Source organism: Elgaria multicarinata, chromosome 3 (assembly GCF_023053635.1).
Source record: "Elgaria multicarinata webbii isolate HBS135686 ecotype San Diego chromosome 3, rElgMul1.1.pri, whole genome shotgun sequence".
Taxonomy (NCBI): Eukaryota; Metazoa; Chordata; class Lepidosauria; order Squamata; family Anguidae; genus Elgaria; species Elgaria multicarinata.
The window spans coordinates 118,827,248-118,854,011 of record NC_086173.1 but is presented as its reverse complement, the minus strand read 5'-3'; the positions used below and the strand labels follow the sequence as shown (position 1 = coordinate 118,854,011).

The 26,764-nt window shown below is 44.1% G+C and overlaps 1 protein-coding gene across 2 annotated transcripts in view; it reads right to left on the bottom strand.

The window, feature by feature from the left end:
* The window catches only part of PLXNA1 (plexin A1), a 340,506-nt gene that overhangs the window by 8,806 nt on the left and 304,936 nt on the right, over positions 1 to 26,764 (bottom strand). The window contains exons 24-31 of one of the 2 annotated variants that reach the window (XM_063121369.1): positions 22,992 to 23,138; positions 21,078 to 21,237; positions 19,699 to 19,850; positions 17,852 to 17,948; positions 16,480 to 16,670; positions 13,446 to 13,615; positions 10,456 to 10,668; positions 4,318 to 4,468 (exon numbers count right to left, since the gene is read on the bottom strand). In XM_063121369.1, the coding sequence (XP_062977439.1) occupies positions 4,318 to 4,468; positions 10,456 to 10,668; positions 13,446 to 13,615; positions 16,480 to 16,670; positions 17,852 to 17,948; positions 19,699 to 19,850; positions 21,078 to 21,237; positions 22,992 to 23,138 (1,281 nt within the window). The remainder of the gene's footprint in view (positions 1 to 4,317; positions 4,469 to 10,455; positions 10,669 to 13,445; positions 13,616 to 16,479; positions 16,671 to 17,851; positions 17,949 to 19,698; positions 19,851 to 21,077; positions 21,238 to 22,991; positions 23,139 to 26,764) is intronic. The other variant, XM_063121370.1, reaches the window with a different exon arrangement.

Here is a 26,764-nt window from a genome sequence, read left to right as displayed (position 1 = left end):
TGAAGAACATAGTGACCCTTGAAGCAATTGACCACCTTTGGCATATACCACCTGGTGCACAATTTTGTCTAAGACTTCGCACTTTCAGTAGAGTAACTTGGGACTGCTCTCCTGGCGAGTGAAGACAGTCATGTTAAAAGTGGGTCTTAATAGTCCCATGCTCTCATGCAATTCTCGTTCTTGGAGCTTCATGTATACATGAGAAGCTTTTCTCTTCTGGGGCTCTTTAGGCATGGAGACTGCAGCCCTGGATCACAACTAGTGTGTTAGAATGGGTAATCCTCAGGCAGATGCAAAGACTGGCTATTACAGTAGAATATTATCCCTTCTTTTTCATGCTAATGTACACATTAAATTTGTGTATCTTTGGATTGTATGCATTCTTCTCCCATTGATTAAAGTGTATTTGTGTACATTTTTTCAAATTTGAATGCAATTTTTTTAACCAACGAATCACACTGCAAGCTTGGAAACATATGGATTTCAGTTACAGATTACATATAAGTCCATGTTCCGTCTGGACAGTGTGAACTGGGTAAATCCTGATTAAAAAAACAAACTGAAACAAATTTCTCATTCACCCCGATTTCTAACTTTACATTGTATTTTTACAACAGAGGACGGATTCAGCATATCACTCCTGTATCTCAAAGTACTATAAGAGCAGTGTTAATATACAATGCTCCCCAAGAGCAACACTACTTTGCAGAAAATCTAGGAGGAGACCCTGCAGCACTTGTATCTGTTACAGAGGAAGCAATTATGTATTACGTAATTAACCCTTGTTAATATGCATAGCTAACAAGAGACTGACAGGTGGGTTCATTATGGAGTAAAAACAAAATGTAGAAAACAGTCCTGAGTGTTAATAATTTTCAAATAGAATGATGAGCAGTGCAGGTTGAAAGATTGGTAAAACTCATAGTGCTCATCAATCAATATCGGTTATAGAATAGGGGTGGAAGAGGGGCTGGGGTAGAGGGCACAGCAGTAGGAGACAGAGGTGCAGTCAGCGAACAAGATCCCATCTTGGAGGGAACTCTGCTAGGTGGGTGGTTGAGTTGCACATCCAAAGTAACACCAGGCCTCTGCCAGTGGACAGGGTTAAGTACATTTTGCAAAATGCATGCTGCCACAGACCTAGCCAATGACCTGGTTCGTATGATCAAAACAAGGCTCATTTAAATCATGGTGCATACAGGGTACGATACCCATAATCACTCCCCAGGTGCAGCTTATTGTGTCATCCAAACCAGGTGGCACAGCTTGTTGGAAGGGAAAACAACCCTTCAATAACCCTACAGTAGCCCACGGGTTATTGCAGGGTTGTTTCCTCCTCCAATTTGCCATGCCGCCCAGGTTCAGACAGCACATCAAGCTGTGCCCAGACGGTGATTATGGAAATTATGCCCAACGTGAACTGTGATTTCAGTAAACCACCCTTGGGTATGAAAACTGTGTCTTCACGTGTAAAATGGTCTGCTGTAGAAGGGGATTTAACTGGTTAGTGCTGGTGGCTATATCTTCTTTTGTAGTATTCTTAATTGATTTGTTTTTAACATTATGTTTTAACCAAGATTTTAATTTGTACATTATTATTGTTAGCTGCCTTGAACACCATTTCTGATGGGAAGGCAGGATAGAAATTTAATTAATAAATAAAAACCCAAATGTCCAGTTTTAACTGACTAGCAGATTTGATCCAGCTGTCATGTTAACCTGGTGTCACTCAGAAATAATGGTTTATCAATTTCTGATGTGCAAAGCACTTTATAATTAACTAAACCTTTATGGTCTCCCTAAAAGGCAGGCAGGGAGGGAAAGTGATATGATAATTTATGCTTGTTCTACTAATGGACTGCAGGCTGAACCCTAGTGACTTGTCCCAAAGCAATCCGCCAAATCCAGGGCTGAGCAGCAAGGCAGTTTTCTAAAGACCTAAATTTTGTGCCGTATTACAGCCACCCATTTCCCCCCATTTCTGCCTGCAAGACAGCTCTCTCTCTCTCTCTCTCTCTCTCTCTCTCTCTCTCTCTCTCTCTCTCTCTTTCTCTCTCTCCCCTCCCAATTATGAATGTAAGGTACTGGGCCACTGAGAGACATTTTCCCCATCAGCTCTCGAGGGAACCTACTTCTGTATTTGCCCAGGTAACAATGCAGAGTTGTTTGGCAAACTCTTGCACAAAGACCTTTTATTACCTTACACAAGGCACTAACACCTCATTTCCCCCCCCCCCCCGCCCCCAGGACTCATTGTGTTTCAGATGGGCAATAAAACCCATGTGATCCTATTACATATATTTTTATTAGAGCGATACATTTTATTGCTTTCATAAAGGACTGCGGAGAATGCGTTCCAAAAGTACTTTATGGAGTTTGTGCCAATTATGGCAGATGGGTTTTTAACCACTCTTAAAACTTAACAGGCTGGTGGAAGTGACTCTCTTGTGACTGCGGAATACTCCCCGCCCCCATGCCACAACCCTGAACTGCACATGAGGCCACCAGCGCACGGGCCCTTTGGCATTGGCCAGCATAGGGGGAACCGTTAAAGAAGAAGGGGCTTCCTTCTATTCTTCCTCGTGCCTCTATACTTCCAGACTGGATTCATGATCTCATTGCACAAGGCAGCGAGGAGCAGGTCCATGTTAAGGAGTTTTCTTTCTTTTGTTTTGTTATTTAACTCATTTATTGAATGATATGTGTACTCTTCTGCGATTTAGTCCACCCTTTTCTTATTTACCTGTGATATGCGCTAGCTATGATGTTTTTACTATTTTGTTTTATTATTGTTTCTTACTTGGAGAGAGAAAAAGATACTTTGTTTAAAAAGATTGGCCTGTGTTTGTTTACTTTGAGCAGTTCCGATAGCAACGCAGGGAAGAAGGGTGGAAACATGAATATATATAATAATTTTTCTGATCCTGGGCATGTAACAGAAATATGTGAGGACAGAACTAAACGTTATGAAGGAAACACAGTGTCCCCACCTTGTCACGCTAATGCAGGGAGTTAGGGATGCTTTAGCAGAGGAAAATCAGTGGACAGGAGAGCGGTCATGTATCCTTCCCCCACCTCCCAGTCACCCCTGGCAGAAGTCCTTCTTGCCTCCTTCCCCCACCACTGCTTGTCCTCCAAAACCTTGAGAGCCCAGCTTTTTGGGTGGGGAGAGGACGCCTCAGGAGGAGGGTGGGGGTGGACTTGCAGGGCAGAATTAGCAGCCAAGGGAGGAGCCCAGCTCCCCCACCCCCGATTCTCCCCTGTAAAGGCTCCACCTACATTCTTGTTATCTCAAGAAACTCAAAATTTAGCTAAATGTCTGCAGAGGTGACCTGGTGCTCCTGTAAGATAAAGGTGACTTTTTCACTGTGATATAGGCTGAACCCCAGACTGGTTCCAAAAGCCAATGTTTGCACTGAGAGTAAATGGAAGCCAATGCCATGAGAGCTGGCAAGTGGATGCCGGCATGAAGTTTCAATCAGCAAACATGGCAAGTGCTCAACATGTATCCCTAACCATGTGTCTGTTGCTTTTACACATCACAAAATCAAGGAGCTTATTGGACTGCTTTAAAAATGCACTTCTATCTATGTGTGGGAGGTATCCCAGGGCAATGTTTGACCATTGGGTGCTCTTTATCTGACTATGCTATTGTGTCCAAGGTAAGGAACAGTGTAGTGGCTCTCTAGGGGGGAGTGAGAGATGCTGACTCTCGCTTGCAACTGCTATGCCTGTGTGCACCAGTTGCTGGGGAACATGGGCGGGAGGGTGCTGTTGCACCATGTCCTGCTTGTTCATCCCTGGCCGATGGCTGGTTGGCCACTGTGTGAACAGAGTGCTGGACTAGATGGACCCTTGGTCTGATCCGGCATCAGGGCACTTCTTTTGTTCTTATGTCAGATTCCAGCCATACTCCCAACATTTCTTCCTCCTACTTTGTACTCATCCCTTCCTAAACATTTGGCCTGACAGTGGAGGATCTATTCTCAAACAGCAAGGAGCACATTTATTCCTAAGTATTTTAAGTGATCATTCATAGCTCAGTGAAGGCTGCTCCTTTCCTTCCACATACGATTGGGCCTTTTTTTGCTCTTTATTGTACCACTGGGTAGAAGGTATAACATAAAATCTAGTGGAAAGTTACTTCAGGACCCACTTTCTTTGCAACAAATGTACAATCTCCACTCCTACCTACTAGGAATTGTTTTCATCCTGCATTTCTTATGAGATATATCTCTTTGGCTACAAGACGGAATAGAGAGTTTTGAGGTAAACAGTTGCATGAAAGATGTACCTAAAAGCCCTGCTGCCCCTTACCTCATCCTTGTACTTGGTGATGTACGAGTAGATCTCATGCAGCGCACTCATACTGTTGAACTGGCTCAGGTGTAACCGTGACTGCTCCGCCAGGTAGGCGCTCATGTCTTGGTCGCTGATTGCTGGCATTTTAGCAATATCTGCATAATATCTACAGCCAGGAGAGACAGATCACGTTGTTGAAAATTGAAAAATATTCAATGGGAGGCAGGAGAGGCTCTTCCTGAGGACAAACCTGGGCCCTTCCAGAAGCAGAACCAACACAGCCTCCAGATTTAATGCGAGAAAGCTATTTATTAGATTGAAGCAACTGGGTACCATGTGAATGAGATCAGATTCCGTGGTTTTCCACTCCTATGCCAAATGATATTCCTTCTGATTTCCATCACAAAATCACAGTAAATAGAATATTCTATTGCTCGTCACAGAAACCTTTGCATTCATTTTCATTCATAAGAGGGTTTGGTGGATTAGTTGAGGGAGACATGATGGTTAGCTGAGTTTGTAAGAGACCACGAGAACTGGGTATTTGGAGGGACCAGATGAACTAACACTCCCTACAAGCATCAGACAAAGGCACAGGACCAATACCGAGAGTCCACAGCAGACCGAGGATGCAGGATGTTTCTGTTCTGTAGTAGTTATTACCTGTGAGAACTGATGTGGCTGGAAAAGAGACATCGGTCTGTCCACAGATGAGGTATCACTGGGTGTCCCCATAACTGCATTTTGGAAAACCCTGGATGGTACCTAATCGAAAGCTACTGTGGAGTAGTTGAGCTTTGGACTTGGACTGTTGCACGGTGTCCTGCTTGTGGGCTCCAGTGGTTGGCCACTGTGTGGATAGAGTGCTGGTCTAGTTGGACCCTTGGTCTGATCCAGCAGGGCTGTTCTTATGAATGGGGAGACTAGGATTCAGATCCCTGCTCTGTCCTGGGCAATCCTTGATCTTTGGATAGTCTCTCTCTCTCTCTGCCTAAGGCTGTTGTGAAGTTTAAAAAAAGTGTGTGTGGGTGGTGGTGGTGAGAATCCTAAGTTCCATGGAGGAAGGACAATACAGAACCTTCTAAATCTGATCAACATCTTTATGAATGTTGAGGGAAAAGGCATATGGAATAAAGTGAGGAGTATTTTTCAATGCAGTTTTTGCAGTACAGTTGGAACCAAAGCAGTTACTTGCTGTGGGTCACCATTTGTGCTGGGCTATGCTAGGGCTGCCTCACCATTGGCTGTGCTGGCTGATGTGAGCTGCAGTCCAATAGCCTCTGGAGGGCCACACATTCCCAGTCCTGGGCTAGGCTCTCTTGATGGAGGCATGAGCTGAACAGCAGGTCTGTGGTGGGCACTCCTCTGAGGTTGGAGCAGGGCTCCTCTCAGCTGAGAAGTGAAGGGGGAGACTTTCCGGAGGGTGTATTTTTACTGTACATTTATCATGTAGTTCTTCCATGATAACAACAGTAATGATAATATTTCGCATCGATAAAACATTTTATAACCATTTACACTAATGACTACATCAGCTCCCAGAAAGTGAATATCCGAAGTTTCACATTTTTAAAGACTCCTACGTTGGTTGGCCTCGTGGGAGAGATCCTGAGGGGAACGCTAGCTAAAAAATGCCAGCATAAAGTGCAACCGTCAGCTAATGACAAAAATAGCTAGCTAGGTAAATAGCAGTAAACACCACAAAAACAGACCGGCATGAGAAGCTGCAATTGTAAAACCCTGCATTGCAAAGAGGTTCCTAATGCTGACATCCAGACTGGCAACCGAAAAGACAGCTGGGAGACCAAGAGAGCACAAGCAATGGCCTCGCCCCAGCTGGGAAGGAAAGGGGACACACACAGTCACCCTGTCACACAACAGGAGCCAAAAGGCTCTGGCCATGTGTCCGTCACACATTAGAATGAATGAGCAGGGCTTTTAAGCAAAATAATCCTGAATGCAATGCCCTTTATTTCTCACCATCACAAAGATGCTGTATTCAAGGAACAGTTTGAATCGACGCCATGGTACAGCAATAATTGGAGACGCCATCATCATCATCATCATCATCATCCCTCAAATCACATTAAGGTGAGCAGTACTGAGTCAGACACCTGGGTGGGGGCAGGCAGCAGTGCCCCAAAAGCTGAATACCAAACCCCTCCCCTCCCCTGTAGACATCATTTCTGCTGAGGGATAATGCTGAGAGGGCAATTCCCACCCAAGACCACAGAGTCAAGAATTCCGCCTCATTTTCCCGAAAAGGGGGGACAGATGTAGTACACAGTTTCTAGCAGAGGACTGCTGACTATGGTGGGCGGATCTGCAGCACCTACTGGATAATACACCAAAAAGAGATGTTATTTTTGTTACAGGAGACTGGAACGCCAAGGTAGGTAGTCAAATGACACCTGGAATTACAGGTAAACATGGTCTAGGAGAACAAAATGAAGCGGGACACAGGCTGATAGAATTTTGCCAGGACAACTCACTGTGCATAACAAACACTCTCTTCCAACAACCTAAAAGAAGGCTTTATACATGGACTTCACCAGATGGCCGACACCGAAATCAGATTGACTACATCCTTTGCAGCCAAAGGTGGCGGACATCTATACAGACAGTAAAAACAAGACCTGGAGCTGACTGTAGTTCAGATCACGAACTTCTTATTGCACAATTTAGAATCAAACTAAAGAGAATAGGGAAGACCCACAGATCAGTTAGATATGAGCTCACTAATATTCCTAATGAATATGCAGTGGAAGTGAAGAATAGATTTAAGGGACTAGATTTAGTAGATAGGGTCTCGGAAGAACTATGGACAGAAGTTCACAACATTGTCCAAGAGGTGGCAACAAAAAACATCCCAAAGAAAAAGAAAACCAAGAAGGCAAGATGGCTGTCTGCTGAGACACTGGAAGTAGCCCAAGAAAGAAGGAAAGCAAAAGGCAACAGTGATAGGGGGAGATATGCCCAATTAAATGCAAAATTCCAGAGGTTAGCCAGAAGAGATAAGGAATTATTTTGAAACAAGCAATGCGCGGAAGTGGAATAGAATAGGAAGGACAAGGGACCTTTTCCAGAAAATTAGAAACATTGGAGGTAAATTCCAGGCAAAAATGGGTATGATCAAAAACGAAGATGGCAAGGACCTAACAGAAACAGAAGAGATCAAGAAAAGGTGGCAAGAATATACAGAAGATCTGTATAGGAAGGATAATAATATCGGGGATAGCTCAGACAGTGTGGTCAGTGAGTTCGAGCCAGACATCCTGAAGAGTGAAGTTGAATGGACCTTAAGAAGCATTGCTAATAACAAGGCAGCAGGAGACGACGGTATCCCAGCTGAACTGTTTAAAATATTGCAAGATGATGCTGTCAAGGTGATGCATGCCATATGCCAGCAAATTTGGAAAACACAAGAATGGCCATCAGACTGGAAAAAATCAACTTATATCCCCATACCAAAAAAGGGAAACACTAAAGAATGTTCAAACTATCGGACAGTGGCACTTATTTCACATGCCAGCAAGGTAATGCTCAAGATCCTGCAAGGTAGACTCCAGCAATTCATGGAGCGAGAACTGCCAGATGTACAAGCTGGGATAAGAAAAGGCAGAGGAACTAGAGACCAAATTGCCAATATCCGCTGGATAATGGAGAAAGCCAGGGAGTTCCAGAAAAACATCTATTTCTGTTTTATTGACTATTCTAAAGCCTTTGACTGTGTGGATCATAACAAACTGTGGCAAGTTCTTAGTGGTATGGGGATACCAAGTCATCTTGTCTGCCTCCTAAGGAATCTGTATAACGAACAAGTAGCAATGGTAAGAACAGACCACGGAACAACGGACTGGTTTAAGATTGGGAAAGGAGTACAGCAGGGTTGTATACTCTCACCTTACCTATTCAACTTGTATGCAGAACACATCATGCGACGTGCTGGGCTTGACGAATCCAAGGCTGGAGTTAAAATCGCAGGAAGAAACATTAACAATCTCAGATATGCAGATGACACTACACTGATGGCTGAAAGCGAGGAGGAGCTGAGGAGCCTTATGACGAAGGTGAAAGAAGAAAATGCAAAAGCTGGGTTGCAGTTAAACCTCAAAAAAACCAAGATTATGGCAACCAGCTTGATTGATAACTGGCAAATAGAGGGAGAAAACGTGGAGGCAGTGACAGACTTTGTATTTCTGGGCGCAAAGATTACTGCAGACGCTGACTGCAGCCAGGAAATCAGAAGACGTTTACTTCTTGGGAGGAGAGCAATGACAAACCTTGATAAAATAGTTAAGAGCAGAGACACCACACTGACAACAAAGGTCCGCATAGTTAAAGCAATGGTATTCCCCGTAGTAACCTATGGCTGCGAGAGCTGGACCATAAGGAAGGCTGAGCGAAGGAAGATAGATGCTTTTGAACTGTGGTGTTGGAGGAAAATTCTGAGAGTGCCTTGGACTGCAAGAAGATCAAACCAGTCCATACTCCAGGAAATAAAGCCAGACTGCTCACTTGAGGGAATGGTATTAAAGGCAAAACTGAAGTACTTTGGCCACATAATGAGAAGACAGGATACCCTGGAGAAGAGGCTGATGCTAGGGAAAGTGGAAGGCAAAAGGAAGAGGGGCCGACCAAGGGCAAGATGGATGGATGATATTCTGGAGGTGACAGACTTGACCTTGGGGGAGCTAGGGGTGGCAACGGCCGACAGAAAGCTCTGGCGTGGGCTGGTCCATGAAGTCACGAAGAGTCGGAAGCGACTGAACGAATAAACAACAACAAACTCCGCAGAATGTCAGATTGGATGCAGGCTACCTGGATGCTTCATTTTCACTTTTCATGGGCTGAAACATCTTCTATCCATTTTATGACTGGGGCAGGAAGATGAGGACAGCACCCTTCTCAGTTCCCTAGGAAACCTATTAACAAATTGCACCCCCTAATCCTGATAATCCAGACATTCAGTAAGATATGGCAGGTCTGGGAAAATTAAGCTTCTGCCTTAGCTCGCTTTTCAAAGCCCATGCAAAGCATCCAGCAAAAAAAGGAAAAGAGGATCTTTCTTTGACCCAAACTATTTAACAGGGTCCCACTCATTTTTTACACATTTTCCACCAGGGCTAAAAGCTCAAGAAAACTATTTCTCATTGCTCAGGGTGCAAACAGCCTGGTGGGAGAACTAAGAGTTCCTTCCTTTTTTTACAGTGTTCCTCTGTCAAATTCTCCCTCTTTGTCAGCTGGAGTGAAAAGACTTCATGGTTTTGTCCGGTACATCAATTCTGTAGTGATGGCAGCGACAGACAGATCTTTCACAGAAGTGATTGCTCCAGTGAGTAAGACTATCCACTGTGCAAAGCATTTTTAATTCTTATACTTTTTAAATAATAATAATAATAATAATAATTAACAAGACAAACATGCTTTTAAAAAGTCAATCAAAATTGCCTTGGTAACATCTCTGAAGGGCAAACCCTGTCCATCTCACCCAACACGACATGTTGCTCTAATTCAGATTGCAAGTTCCATTGGCAAGAGATTTTTCTCTGCTACTCTCCTCTTTTCATTGGATCCAGAATTTTATACTGCTGGGGAGAACAGCCTTTAATGGAGTTTTGCTGGTGGAAAGGGGGATGGGGAGAGAGAGGGAGAAAGGTTTTTGCCAATGCCCCCTCCTTCTACAGCTCCGAGCACCACCTCCCCCTCTATTCCTGGATAATCCCCAAAGCCTCTGTGACAGATTTTCAGGGGTCATGGGGGATTGGTGGGAAAGGGGGAATGGATAAAGACTATGTCCTCCACTGTTTAGCTCAACTGGATCAAAAGCTTCCTGCTTCCATCTGTGGGAAGCTTATACAGGATCCAGCCAACTATAAATGGTTACCTCCATGACTTGACCATCCCTCTCAATTATGCTCTATTTATTATTCTCAGCAGGCACTGAGAATAATTATACTTCCTTTGAAAAAACCAACCATCGCTTGCCACTGTCTAGCCATATCTCTTCATCCTCCAAACCTGGAAGGCTCTTTCATTGACAGGTGACCACCTTTACCCAGCTCTCCAGCAATTCAGGGCATACAGTAGAAAAGCCACACTGCTTACAGCTGCATCTTGTAATCCCGCCTCTCTGTGGCGGAAGTCACTCACCTTTCTACCCAGCTCTTATAGTTGGGGATGTCCTTGGCGTACAGTAGTTTATTGGAGGGAGAGTCTTTCCCTAGCTTGTGCTCAGAAGTTGAGCAGGAGTCCATGAATGTCTGAGCCACCACTGATAGGCAAGCATCAGTAATACTGTTCTTGTGAATGTCAAACACAAACTGGGGGTTCTTAATCACATTCACCCAAAAACGCAGAGGTAGACTGTAGAGGAAAAGAAAAGAGAAAGTCAGGCTGGGGAAACACACTCTTAATAACTGCCAACAGGGCCCCTGACAATAACCTTTAGCTGGTCAGAATCCCAGAAAATGGGCCAGATATTCTCTCCAGATCTCCATAGATGGTAATAATTTGGAACATGGTTTAACAGCTTTTCTGTCCTGCCTTGCCACTTCCATCTCAAGGCAGAGTGAAATATGAGTCAGCAGCTTGGTATTTCTCTCCTTATACAATTAAATTGGATCATTTATTAAAGGTAGTTGGTATTTGAAAAGTAGCAGGGAATACCAAAAATGTTTATGTCATCAGACTTGTGTTGAATCAGGCCACAGCAAATGGCATCTGTAATTCTTAAGAATTACTGGTAAAATGTCAGCATTTACCAAGTTTCTGACATTTACCACACAAAACTAGCATGCTCATAAATGCCACTATCAGCTCTCTAGAACAGGGCTTGCAATTTATGGCCCTCACAATGTTTTGGCCTTCAACTCCCATCATCCTTCAACATTGCCTACGCTGGCTAGGGCTGATGGGAGTTGTAGGCTGAAACATCTGGAGGGCCACAAGTTGGCCACCCTGACGCTCTAGAAGTGTGAAATCAACTTTTCAAAAGAACTGGAACCATTGCTAAAAGAAAGGAAAACTCCTTAGGATGTAAGCCTATGCGGCAGGGTTTTGCTATTTTGCTATTTTATTGTTTTATTCTGTACAGCACCATGTATACTGATGGTGCTATATAAAATAATAATAATAATAATAATAATAACAACAACAACAACAACAACAACAACAACAACAACAACAACAACCCGTTCCTACCTAGAATTAGGGTTTCTTTTGACTAAGCCAACTGGCAGAGAGCCCTTCAAAGTCCATGTGGCACGAGGGGGGGGGGCAGTTTCCATAGGACACTCATTTCCTCTTTCACATGAGCCTGACCTCAACACTTTCCTTCTCCCTTGAATTCATAACTGCTGGCAAAAGGGAAAGTGATGGGGAACCGCAAACTGTTCACCCACAATGTGTCACCATAACCACGTTTCAGAGCTCTGCCCCTGTGCCAATGATTCATGAGCCTGCACCTACAGTCTGAAGTGGCATAGTTCAAACACAGGTTTGCCATCTCAGTGAAAATTAGGCCCTGGTTCCCACAAATATATTCTCCTCAAACACGAAATGCTTGCCCCCGCCCCCGCCCCCCATGATCTTTATAACACGGGGGCTGGGCATGCACACATATTTTAATTTCTGGGAATGATCTCATGAGTCTAACTCTGTGCATTGAGTTAGCATCCTGAAATAATAATAATAATAATAATAATAATAATAATAATAATAATAATTTATTACATTTGTATACTGCCCCATAGCTGACGTACTTTGGGCAGCTTACATAGGATAAAAACACTTAAAAACAATATACAAAAGTTTTAAATCACAAAAACAAACCAGGCCAATTACATATTGCTAAATGCTTGGGAGAAGAGAAAAGTCTTGACTTGGCGCTGAAAAGATAACAACGTCGGCGCCAGGCAGGCCTCATCAGGGAGATTGTTCCACAGTTGGGGGGCCACCACAGAAAAGGCCCTCTCTCTTGTTGCCGTCCTCCTAGCTTCCCTCAGAGTAGGCAGAGTAGGCACCCGGAGGAGGATCTTGGATGCTGAGCGCAGTGTACGGGTAGCCTGAGCATTAGTATGCAGGAGCCTGCCTGCCTCCCCAGGCTCAGTGGAACTGCAGTACCGACATCTTTGGGATTCTGCCCTGAATCCTGCTTTTCCCTCCCAGGGCCACTTCTTTTAATATAGGAAGCCGAGTTCCAAGTGTTTCCTAGCTCTCATATCTCCATTTAAAAATCTTTCTTTTTCTGCCCTGCTAATTACCAACAGTTACTGAACTATACAAAAGCAATTTGGCTGCCATTTAACAAATGCCAGAGATGAGAATGTATGTTCCTATCCCCAGTAATGGTGAGAGGATCTGAGAGGTGAAACTGGCAAGGCAGCAGAAGAGAAGAGCACAGAGACATGAAGCCCTATGCGAAACAGAGCGCTCACCGTACTGCACTACGCTCTGAGCACCCAAATCCCCCCTACGCTTTAGTCCAAACGGATGGCAAGGCAGAGTATGGCTATTTAAGGTGATACAAAATGGCATCCCAATGGGAAGAACTTCCCCACCATCTAAGGTAAAGGTTGGAGCAACTTCACCATCACAAGCAGAACTGGTTATATAAGATTACCTTCTGTGGTTTAGGAAGACTATATGCTCAATAGTCAGCGGGAGGGGGGCAACTCCCTTGACAGTACTGCCATAGGATTAAGGCACAAAAAACATGACCGTTTAGCTCTGATAATCTATATAAAACCCTTATATAATAAATATATATACGAGGCTTCGTTTAACCTAGAAAACAGCGATTTTCTGAAGAAGGATGGTGCAAACCCAGGTTTCCTATGGAAAGGTTTCTGAAGCCATCCATTAGTTGGAATAAAATTGATATCTCTCTGAACATGACAGCTTCCTAATAGTTGTGTCCCAATGTTCACCCACCGACCACAGATTGCATAGGATGCTGTCTAATGCTGAGCCAGGCCATTAGCCCATCTAGCTCAGCACTATCTAGGCTGACTGGTAGTGGCTCTCCAAGTTTCCAGACAGGAGTTTTTTCCATCCCTACCTGGAAATGCCAGGGATTGAACCTTGGACCTTCTGGTTGCAAAACATGCGCTCTATGAGTGAGCGACAGCCCCCTCTCTTACCAGTTACTCTTCCAAGTGTGCCTGACATCGTAGTCATTGATCTGGTGCTTATCAGCTTGTTCATCCAAGAAGTCAAACATGTACTTGATGGCCAGAGGCAAGGCACTCCCTCGGTGGGCCGTGCTGAAGATGGTCTCAAACAGGTCATCAACAAACTTCTGCAAGGTCCCCTAGACAGACAAAATGGCAGGATATTTGCTCAGCACTACTTAATACATCATGCATATGAACAGAACACCTGCACTAGAATGAAGGTGTCACCTATTTAAAAGTGTTAAAGATCTCACTGATATTACACACAGGACAGGACGTTCACACTTTGAAACAAGGAACAGAAGTGCCACCAGTGGAAACAACAGAACCATACCAGCCTTTGTTGGATTGTGCAGGACAATTAAGGTTGTCTTGTGAAGAGGTCTCATCACCCTTCCATAACTAGAAAAGACACCTGTTATTGGACTTACTAGATTAATACATTTATATCTCACCATGGAACACAAGGTACTCTACATGGATTGTCCAGGTGGTCTCCAATCCAGAACTATTTGTATAAGATTGAAGTACCATAAAAGACTGATTCACACGTTGGACAACAAGGAATTAAACGCTCTAGGATGTATGTTTCATTTGTAATTCAGGACATCACAACAAACAACCATAAAGTAGATTCAGCAGTAGCAGGGGGTCATGGAGTGGAACCATTTTGCCACGAGCATATCAGAATTTGGGCTGATAAAACTGGACTTGTCTTCCTTGCATCCTTCCATCCAAGCTGGTTCATGTGCCATGTCAACCATACACAAATCTTCAATTCAACAGTCCAAATGTAAGGGTGAAATACTATAATTTTACAGGCGTGGAAAGTAGACAAGAGAATAATCCTAATCTTTTGATATTTCTAGCTCAGTGTTTGTATGAAATCACAAGATCGTTCTTTCTCAGATGAATTCCATGCTTGGCTTGCTGAAGGGCTCAATTTCTTGCTAGGAAAGATAAACACACAGTGCTGCCATTTGTCATCCCATATAGAAAATGGCTACTGAAGTATGAAATGCATTAAAAATATGAAGCTACAATACTGGTGTAAGACTGATGGTGGGTGGGTGGGAACTGAACAGAAGAGGGTTAACTGAGTTGGAGACTGCCTTAATATTCCTAAGGAAGGTGCCAAGCACTTCCCTTTTGTTAGGGAGGAATCTCTGCTTGCTCTCAATACCTGGCCTTTTGAATGGTTAGGAAGCACATGAAAGAACATAAGAAGAGCCATGCTGGATCAGTCCAAGGCTTCATCTAGTCCAGCACTCTGTTCACACAATGGTCAACCAGCTGTTGACCAGGAACCAACAAAGCAGGACATGAGTGCAACAGCACCCTCCTACCCATGTTCCCCAGTAACTGGTGTACATCGGCTTACTGCCTCTGCTACTGGAGGTCGCACATAGCCACCAGGACTAGTAGCCATTGATAGCCTTCTCTTCCAGGAATTTATCCAACCCCTTTTTAAAGCCATTCAAATAGATGGCCAATTTGGATGCCTTCCTCTCCCCCATCTCTCAACTAAGGATGAGGTAATCCAGGTGTGTGTTTGTGAACAGAAACTGCAGTTTGAGTGCGAGAAGAAGAGATACAGAGAGCTGAGTTTAGGCTCTGCAAGCATCTTGGGGTGCTGGCTGTCTTCCTAGATTTCTGATGTGGGAGCAGTAGACTATGGCTGTGTGATGGGAGTGTTTACGTTGTGCCTTCACCTATGCTCAACCCCTGGGTATTTGTCAATAAACAAAAATATTACAAACCACCAATAAGCCTGCCTTTCAAAAGGAAATCAAATCCAGCTAAGCGCTGCTGCTCACCACTTGTCAGAATATCCCAGGTTTGTGCTAAAACTGTACTGAATTAAGCAACGACGACACAGCAGCCAACCTCCAGTGAGAGAATTAATAGCTCTGGCAGATTACTGCAATCTATTATTTGGTTTGGATATAAAGTAGGTGAGAGATTCAGCATTGCCATTTGCACGCCATCTCCTGCAATTAATGTGGGATTTTTCAGTCCTCAGTATTTTGACAATGCTATCTTTGTTTGCTGTTGTATATTATTGACCATTTGATTTACATCAGGTACTTGTGTAGCAATTACACATTGGGAGTAGCTCAGTATTTGTGTCCTAAAGCCAATGGACTTTTAATGCTCCCTTTGCCTCGGCTTTTGCTGATGCAGAGTACTGGTAAAATGAGGGCGTCTATCAAGCGTATGAACAATGAGCACAGGGGAAATCAGTGATTGCAGCAACCGGAGGCTGGGATTCAATTTTGCTTCATCAACAGCTAGAATGGAAAACCAATCTTTGCAGCTGTTCTGGAGGCCAGATGTGCTTAGTTAGTAGGTGAAGAGATGAAAGGAAAGGAGCCAGGCCGCTCAACGTATCTTGAGAGGCAGAAGGACCTGGGATCATGCTGTCACCAAGGCCGGCTCAACCACCACGCAACACAAGTTCCTTGATGCAGCACTTCTTGGCAGGGGTGTGGTAGCACTGACTGGGATTATTACCAATGAGCTGGGGAAATGTTCTGGACTGAGCATTTTTATAAGCACCATAAAACAGGGATGGGGAACCTGTGGCCGACCAGACGTCGTTGGATTCCAACTCCCATCGGCCCCACCCAGCTTAGTTCAAAAGTCGAGGGTGATGGGGACTGTAGTCCAACAACACCAGGAGGGCCTCAGATGCCCCAGCCTTGCCATACAAGGTCAGAACAAATCCAGGAATGTATAGCAACAGAGTTTTCTTCTTTTAATTGTAATCTAAAACAATGACATAGGGCAGGGGGGAAAGTGTCAAGGTGACAGGAGAACATCGCTGCCTCTGTATACTCTGCTGATTTATAAAAGCAAGAGTGGACACGACAAAAGTTGACAGCATGGCATGAGGATTGAACACACACACACCAGATTCTAGGAGGAATTGGCAATCTGTACTCTTAGCTAAACCTCAGAATGCTTCTAGGAAGCCTTCCTCCCTCCCATTCTGATTTACCTTGGTAGCTAGCAGGCGGGTCAAGTAGATTTCCGAGACCATCTTGCTGCCACGATCCCCTTCTCGTTGGTCCATGTGGTCATGATTCTTCACCAGGTGCCATAGCTTGGTGCCGCTCTCCAGGTCAGGAGTGATCATGGGGGTGCGGGAACGGAGGCTGTCGGGGCTGCTGGCTGTCCGGAGCATACTCTCTGTGAGGAAACCACATGCAATGGGAACTGCCTCTCCCTCCTTCACTGCCTCTTGGCCTCAGCTGTCCTCCCTCCACTTTACTTAGCTGGCAGCATGGCCTGTCATACCCTTGAGAGTGTAGGATATGCGTTGGGCTACCCTTGAGAATCTGTCGACAAAAACTGGGTGGCTCTATATAGCAAGAGGACCACTAACTGCCAAAGGATCTACAGGCCTGATGACCTGTGAGTGAGAGTCTAAGGCCAGCTCATACCATTGGCAGGGTTCACCCTAATCCTAAGTAGCCAAGGAAGGGACTAGGTCTGCCTACAGTCAGGACAGCATGGATCATGCCTGCCATGCTTTTCCAAATACCGCATGCATGCCCATATATGGCTTCAACCTGGTGTGCCATTTGTATCAAAGACTTTCAATCACACATGCAAATCTTTCTGTGCTCTGCATTCTTGGCTTGCTTTCATTGGCTGCCTTTGGCTTTTAAAGGGGGCATGGAAAGGGAACTCCTTCAAACAAAATATATTTCGATTCCTTCCCCAAGCGAGACATCTCCAGTGCCTGCAAAATCTGGAAATCCCTGGACCATGTTCAAAACAAAGTCATTGTAACAAGCTCACTTTTTCTTCTTCTTCTTTTTTTTAAAAAAACCCAATTTTCTCTAATTTCTATCAAAATGTGTTATGAAACAGTCTCCTAAAATACTTCTTAAATAAATGCTTAAATTTTCCCAGCAAAGTAATAATCTAAAGGGGCTTACAGCTACTGTCCTACAATAAATATTGTATTTATCTTCATCAACTAGCAAAGAACTTTACTCTTGCCGAGGACTTCAACTAGGAGACCTCAGTGAAACAAATACACATTTTACAGATATAACTAAAATAGGGTAAAACAGGTTACCAGTTTCAAAGTGGGCACAGGGAATCAGGAATATAATTCCTAAGGTGGCACAGCTGGTAAGGACTGCAATAAGCAACGATGAGATGGGTTTGGGTGACTTTCTGACGCAAGATGGATGCCAGAGATATTTGAACGGGCTTGATTCAAAACACCACATTGATTGCTACGTGGCATCTTTTGCGGTCTGCCTTTGCTTACTTAGGAGGGCTCTCTTTCTTAATCCCTAGACTGTTCACGAATTCCAGACAGCCAACCAGACAAGGATGTTTTCTCACTTACTCACCGTATCTGCTGAGTGACTTGGTGAAGGTGGAGGAGTTGGAAATGTTGTAGGCGGAGTTTTGTTTGGGCACCAGTGCCACAGAAGACCCATCTGTCACCTATAGGGATATATTACCAACATTAAGACTGAAGAAACTTTTTTTGATCCACAACCCCTGCACCTCTCATCCCAATAAGCACTGATCCCCAAACTACCGTATTTCTTCAATTGTAAGACGCCATCGATTGTAAGACGCATGCTAATTCAGTACCACCAACAGGAGAGAAAAAAACCTAAGACACACCCGCGATTCTAAGACGCACCTCATTTTTAGAGATGTTTATATGGGGGGGAAAGTGTGTCTTAGAATTGAAGAAATATGGTACCACAAGTTGAATTTAATTGCCTGTTCAGTGGTTTCCCAGAGCCTTCCAGAAAGCCTGACAAGACAGACCATGCTCTGGCTCAGGGTGAATATGCAAGCTCAAGAGGCTGGATTAAGGTCTCAAGTCAACATGCCCATTCTTCTCCATCAGGAAAGAGCCATTCCCATGTCTTGGGCCTATTCAACCCAATTAAACCCTGGTTTGGCCAGAGTTTTATCTCCCTCAAAGTCCAGCCCAACAGTAATTTATTTGTTCTTCATTGTTGTTTTTAAAGCTTTCCTGTTCAGTCCAGAATGACAGCTAGATTTATTTGGGGCTGTTACAGTCTTGCGGCATTTTCATCCCAATTTTTTGCAGAGGCCAGATCCAGGGTAAAATACAATGCAAGGCTAGCATGCGGATTCTCCCAGACCTCGTCAAGAAGAGGGGCATTTCTCTAACTCCCCCCTTTTTTCCTCCCCCTGGTTCTATATTCACAACTAATACCATTTAGAATCACACCCATCCATCAACTTACACTGAAAAGTGTAGGAGAAACCCACAACTGCCCTGCCTGGGACTTACAGAAGTATAATTAAAGTGTGTTAATAGATCATTAATCTACATTAAGTAAACTCCAGTATGCACCCAGAGCGTATAATGGATTTCTCACACTATTAGATGCAAGAATGGCTCCAAGTGCTTAAGTTTGTTAAAGACAACTTGGACTGGTTAGAAGTGGCTCCTCTTCTTAAAGGCCAAGGCCTTAATCAAACCTCTGGAACTGTCTGCTATCATGATGGGAGGCCACAACTCAGCTTGTCAGACCATTCACCTGAGTCAGATACAAAATGCAGCAAACAGGAACACAGGAAGCTGCCTGGTATTGAGTCCATCTAGTCCAGTAGTGTAGACACTGACTGGCAGCAGTTCCCCAGAGTTTCAGGCAGGCGTTTTTCCAGCCCTACCTGGAGATGCTGGGGGTTGAACTTGGGACCTTCATGTTCCTATTGCTATTGCCCATCTACCAATGAGATACAGCCCCACCCTCAAATGTTCCTTACTGGGTCCCTTCTCCCCCTCCCTGCCAAATTATCCATCAAGGCAGTAGCTTTGAGAGAGGACTTGTGCACTGAAGCCTGTTCCTTGACCACGTCTGGTCAGATTGCTTAACATTCACCAGGTATCTAACCTTTACATGCTTCTTTCCTCATCCTTGAGGACTAGAAGCTTTCTTTTTATTTTAAACAAAAGCCAGCGTTATCAAGATATTTAACCCCGGTGCCTATCAGACTCTTGCACAAATATAATTTAGCCTCAGAATAGCCTGGCCTAGTGCCTCCCCCTCAATCCCAGTCCACAGCAATAGGAACATGAATGACAAGGACCATCCACAATGCCCATCTCTCTACTTATGAAGCATCTAAGCTGAGTGAACCTTACACTAAGACGCCTGCTTTCTTCGGCCATACCTCTATGGCTAAACCCAGTGGACAACCACACCTGGTAATGGGCTAGGGTGTTGAGCCTTTTCCAGTCATTGTCGATCTTTGTGGTTACGTCTTCATCCTGTAGTATTATCCGAGCCATCCTGCCCTGCCGCCACTCTGCACCGATGGAAGAGAAGGGCACGGGGTCACTGGGGATGGTGCTCACTTTGGACAGGGCACAGGACGAAAGGCATGGAGAGCGTGTGAGCGAGGCGTGGCACACACCCCGCTTTAAAAAGCCACACCCCCACTTCCAGCCCTCAAGCACCGCGCACACTGCAGTGTCGGCAGAAACCAGACATGCTTTTGGACACGACACCGTTGACCCGTCTTCCCATTTCTGGGCTCCGTTTGGAAAAACTTGGGCAGCGCCGTTCATTCGCTCCTCTCAAAGCACCAGAAATACCCCCAAGCTCACCCACTGGCCTTCTATTTTTATTTCAGACAAGCCTTCCCACTTTTAATGAGCCCTAAGCACCATTGTCTCAGCCGATGGGATCGTGAAGGGTTTTCTCCTGAACTCTGGATTCAATGGTCTGCTCAGGTTATTCATAGAAAACTTTAGTAAGTGGTTGCAGCTCTCCTTCTCTCTCAAGGCGTTATATGTGGGTCTTGACAAAACGTAGAACTTAAAAGACTAAATGTACGACATTGAATCCCTCCTACACCCCACAGTGATGCATTCAATGGTGAATGAGTACCAGGAGGTCCACCACAAGGACATTTTCTTCTGAGGGAGACTTGCATACTGATGGGCATCTCTCTTTCAAGCGACACTTGGCAGCAGCATATTCATGAGGGTAAACAGGGGGTGGGCAACATGCAGCCCATGGCCCGCATGCAGCCTCCACAGCCCTTAAGTACCACTCCCTGAAATCTGGGAGTATCCCCCCACCCCACCCCAAAAAAGTTTTCTTTTTTAAAAAAAAATGCAAATCAAATGGCATGGAGAGGGGGAAGTGCACAGTTTATGGAAGCTCCCGAAATTGCACAATTCCCGCCCGTGGCGGCCGCCATTAATGCAGGCAGGAGAAGTGCGCCATTCCTGCGTGTGGGAACATGTAGCTGCCAAGCGCTTGCCGGGCCAAGCCAAGCCTCAGAAGAGGCTTGTGTGGCCCGGCGAATGGGGGCAGATGGCGGTGGGGTGAGCGCCCGTCGAGGCGAGCGCAGACGTGTGAACTCACCCCTATCTTCAAGTGACAAATAACAAAGAGTCTTGTGGTACCTGAAAGACAGAGTTTTTTAAGGTGCCACAAGACTTTGTGGTTTTTGCTTCAACAAACTAACACAGCTACCTCTTTTGCAAGTGCAAATTTACATGATCTGGTTGTAAGAATCCACCCTTTATTCTCCACTGACCACACAGGAAACGACAGTGTCTCTGCAGCTCACCCAGATCCATGTCTCCTGCTTTCGGTCTCTGTGAGTAGGGCACTCCTTTGTACACAGCATCCAGAAGCTTTTCCTTTACTTGTGTGATGGTGTCACAGTTCAAGACCTTAACCGGGATCTCAGGAGCATTTTCATTCTCAGGGTTCACACAGTTCAGTGTCTATACAAAAGAAAGGGTGCATAGAGGGAGATGGGGGGGGGGGGAAGAGAGAAAGAACTGCCATCAAACTGCCTTGGAAACATTTTTATCCCGCCTCCAATCCTTAGGAAGGAAGTGATGGGGAACATGCGTTTTCAGAAGAACATTCTCATTCAAATGAGAGTGAGGTTGTGGGCTCTTCCACACTAGAGGCTTTCAAAAGGCAGCTGGACAAGCATCTGTCAGGGATGCTTTAGGGTGGATTCCTGCATTGGGCAGGGGGTTGGACTCGATGGCCTTGTAGGCCCCTTCCAACTCTGCTATTCTATGATTCTATGAAATATCTACTCTACTAAGATTCTAAAAACAACAACAACAACACAAATAAACTAAGAAGAGCCGTGCTGGATCAGACCAAGGATCCATCTAGTCAAGTATTCTATTCACACAGTGGTCAACCAGTTGTTGACCAGGAACCCACAAGCAGGATGCAAAACCACCCTCCTGCTCACGTTTCCCATCAACTGGGATGCAGAGGCATACTGTCTCCGATCCTGGAGGTTGCATACCGTCATCATTTTTAATGTAAATGTTTTAAATTTTGTAATGCCGCCTTGAAGCCCAGCATTGGGCAAAAGGCAGGATATAAATAAACATCATCATCATCATCATCACCATCATCATCGTGTCTAGTAGCCATTTATAAATTTATCCATGGATTTCACTGATCCCTTTACAAAGCCATCCAAATTGGTGGCCGTCATTAAATCTCAGGGTAGTGAATTCCACAGTTTAACTATGTGTGACGTACATCCTTTCCTCTGTCCTGAATCTCTCACCGTTCAGTTTCATGGGATGATCCCTAGTTCTAGCATTATAGGAGAGGGAGAAGAAGTCTCCATATTCACTTTCTCCACACCATGCATAATTTTGTACACCTCTATCATGTCTCCCCTTATTTGACTTTTTTCTAAGCTACACAGTCCCAGATGTTTCAACCATTTCCCTTATGAGGAAAGGCTACATCTTTCTAAGCATTATCGCCCTAGATCGTAAGAATTGCCTGGGTGGATCAGATCATTTAGTCCAGTATTCTGCTTCCAACAGTGGCCAGCCATATGTTGTGGGAAGTTCACGGTCAGAGCATGACGTCATGTCGTTTTCTTGTTCCCAACCTCCAGCCATCAACAGTACATACACTACCTCTGAACGTGGGGACTTTCCATTTAGTTTGTTGTGACCAATATCTATTGATAACAACACCAGATAAGCGTGTTCCTGAGCAGTTAATCCTAAGAAGTGGAACACAGAGTGGGAATTTACACATTAGACTATGAATGAACCAGTTGCTGGGGAACATGGGTGGGAGGGTGCTGTTGCACCATGTCCTGCCTTGTTGGTCCCTGGCCGATGGCTGGTTGGCCACTGTGTGAACAGAGTGCTGGACTAGATGGACCCTTGGTCTGATCCAGCAGGGCTCTTCTTATGTTCTTATTTAACATAAAACTTAAACAGTTAAAGATACGTTTGTGTGTCTATGTGCGTATGTAGCTTTCAAAGCCAAAATTCCTCTGTTTTTAAATACTTCCGAGGATCCAGAGTGTATCAGAGCTGTAAGCTGATACATTTTTAAAAAGTTAGTTTTTCTCAACTTTCTCACCTCTCTTGCTATGTTACTCTTTTCCCTCCTCTCTCCCTCCAGCCCCATGAAATATCTGCATAGAGCAGGATCCTGGCAAGAACTAGTCTTTGTTGAGGTTCCTACTTGCACTAACCAGCATTTTGTAGTCAATTTGTTGACGGATGAGCTTGTCTTCACTTAAGGAGTAGCGGGCCTCTCCAGTGATGGCATCAATGGGTCCCTTTTCCATCTGTTGTTTGATGGCACAGTACAGCATGAACAAAGGCTCACCTGCACACTCCTAAAGAGAAGGAAAGAGAGAAGGGAGAACGCCATCAGATATAATGACTCACAGTCCACTTTGAAAAGCTGTGTGACATCCGGAACAATCAAGAAAGAAGAGTATGCCCATTCAGTATCAAACATGCATCAGAGGCTGCTTTTATGAAGCATTAATTCCATGCTACAATAATAACACCTATTTTGCAAAATGGAGAGTGGGGGAAGCATTCTGGATAGTCAGAAGTGATCACCACTTTAATAAGATAAAGATTTGGCCAATGATTACATTCTATATTGCCTTGGGAAGCTGCTCCATTTGTTTGATTTGGTATCTCATAGTATTTCTAGTCTAAACAGCAGTTCTTTGGATATTTATCCTAGCCTCCTCATTTTGCAATAAAGGAGTCTTAAGTGAATTGTTTCAGCTGGCTTTTTTCAAAAAACTAATAATGATGGCACAGTCCTTTCAGAATATGTGCTGTTTATTAATGGCAAGGCGTACAAGGGCAAAAAAATAATAAAAAATCATATATGGCCTGGATAAATTCAAGGCCTTCAGGGATTATAGTAATGGGTGAATTGAGCCCATCATATTTTGCGATTTCTTCACCCGGTAACAACATTTTAAGTTTAGTAACAAGTTCTCTGTTATGAGATTTCAGTGTAATGACAAATTTTAATTCACTGCAATACAAGGTGATCTGAGGGATTTTAAACTATTTTCTATATTTCTTTTAAAAATCACATCACGTTGTCTCCAAGGGCTATGTGGTTCTACGTATCACCAAGGTCTTTCCAAGCATTATAGCTCCTGGTAACAATTCTGGATGATTATATAGTGCCATTTCCAGTGAAATTTCTGGTCCCGTTTTGAAAGTGTATGGCAGAAACTGCCCTTCTTAGCCTTTTGGAGAGGCTTTGGACTTGTTAAAGGTTTCTTTCAAAAGAAAATGGTTAAAAAGGCCTCTGACCAACTCATATTATTGTATGTTTACCAAAAACGAAAAATCCTCCCCCTCCACCACGCAGACTACACAAGTCAGGAACAGAAAATATACATTAACTTGGATTGAATTATGAAAAGTTTTAACATTTGTTGTATCTAAGCTTGGGCTCATTATACATTCAAGAATTATAAACATGCCAGATTCGTCTTACAAATAAACTAATTTCGAGTTTCGTCAGCATCAATAATTATAACCTGATTCAAAGGCTAGGTTCAACTGAGCAGAAGAAAAAGATACCCAGTGCATGGTGACATCATGAAATGATCTTTCAGTAGTCATCTGGACTGAGAATGTGATTTTTCACAAGTAACCAATTCAATTTTGCCTGTTCATGCTTACCCCTGAGCCATATATCCTGACATTAATCTCTTACAGTGGCCAAGACTTGCTTCCTCAGAAAAGGCAATAAGACATCTGCTAAGTAATTCATTCTCTATTGTTCACATTCTGAGTTTCCAGCAGTGTAAAGTTTAGGGACAAGCTATTATTATTATTATTATTATTATTATTATTATTTATTTATATAGCACCATCAATGTACATGGTGCTGTACAGAGTAAAACAGTAAATAGCAAGATCCTGCCGCATAGGCTTACATTCTAATAAAATCATAGTAAAGCAATAAGGAGGGGAAGAGAATGCAAACAGGCACTGGGTAGGGTAAACAGGCACAGGGTAGGGTAAAACTAACAGTATAGAGTCCAAACAACATCAGGTTTTAATAGCTTTAGGAAAAAGAAAAGTTTTTAGCTGAGCTTTAAAAGCTGCGATTGAACTTGTGTATCTCAGATGTTCTGGAAGAGCGTTCCAGGCGTAAGGCGCAGCAGAAGAAAATGGACGAAGCCGAGCAAGGGAAATAGAGGTCCTTGGGCAGGCGAGAAACATGGCATCAGAGGAGCGAAGAGCACGAGCGGGGCAATAGTGTGAGATGAGAGAGGAGAGATAGGAAGGAGCTAGACTGTGAAAAGCTTTGAAGGTCAACAGAAGAAGTTTATATTGGATTCTGAAGTGAATTGGAAGCCAATGAAGAGATTTCAGAAGTGGAGTAACATGATCAGAGCGGCGAGCCAAGAAGATGATCTTAGCGGCAGAGTGGTGGACCGAGACCAACGGACTGATGTGAGAAGAAGGAAGGCCAGTGAGAAGAAGGTTGCAGTAGTCCAACCGAGAAATAACCAGTGCATGAACAAGCGTCTTGGCAGTATTGAAGTTTCATTAATACAAAATTAATATAAAGCTGGACATAAATTTGTAACCCTGATATTTTACGTAGAGACAACAGCTGGATTTTAGTGCTATAAATTTCGCTTAGCTTTAAAAAAACAAACTACCAAGTCATACTACTAGATTCTACAACGTTCCATAGCCACGATGATCCCAGGCTAATCATAAGGTATGTAAGATAAATGTTCCTTGGTTTTTCCTCTACATTTACTACCTGCTAATTTCTCTGGGTGCCCCTAATACTGCCATTATGTCAAAGAACAAATGCATCATTGACTACTCAGTTTCCCTATAAATGAAAGAAACAAATCAACTCCTGCCATTATTGTGCCAACTTCTCATCTCACCTATGCTCAGACTTCCTGGAACAACAACGGAAGTGCTCACATTTCAGTGAAGGGGGATATAGTGATGTGTGTCCCCACGTGCATAGATTCAATGAAAAACTTAAGAACAAAGCAGCAACAAAAAGGAGGATGCAGTAGAATCCCAGCCCAAATGGTCCCATCCTATGCAGCCAGGTGTCTATTAGAAAAATGGATTGTATGAGAGATGCAGAAGCAGGGAAGAAGACATGGAAACTAATAGGATGAAGAGTCAAATCATTTCTGAAGAAACCAAAGAGATTATCCAGGCAGGCATCACTAGAAAAACTGTTATCAGCAGAGAGCGACACTGACTTCAATAGTGTTTGATCAGACCTGTGGTGCCGCTAACCCATAGTTGGTCCCCAAACGTTGCAGTATTACCTTGCGCAGTCCTTCATCCCCAACTAGAGGAGATGAAAATGGGAAAGGCAGGGCTAAAATCCCAAGTGACCTCAATCCCTGCCACCTCTTTCCCTGCTGGCCACCATCACAACAAGCTCTACTTTGGTGCAAAGTGCGCCTGCTCTCTCTGTCACCATATGTTGTTAGCATCTCGTTAGCATCTGCAGTAATTAAAGAGACAGCTGCTAACGAGCAGGAACAGGCATACATCATCCCTAGACCTTCCGACAACACGCCTGTCTTTGAAATTATGTTTCATTTGCAAACTTGGCTTCATTAAGTCTGCTTGGGAAGAGAGAGAGAGAGAGAGAGAGAGAGAGAGAGAGAACACAAACCAATGTGGGTGCTAGGCTGTTTATTAATAACTGTCTTGTCTCCTCCTAATGCACAAGCCAAATGATGACCGTACGTTAACAGGAACACATGGCAATTACGCTCCAGGCTGGAAAGACTCTCCCACTTCAGCCTTCCCTTCCCCACTTTCAGGTGAGGCCAAAAGAGGAAGCCTTTTCCAAGGAGGTTTTTGATTGTTTATAAAAGCTGGCTACAAACCATTCAGCCATGAAAAAGCAACACAGGAGGAGAATAAATTGAAGATGGCTCCTTGGTCACATCTCGTTTGTCTGTTGCATTCTCTCGGCGCA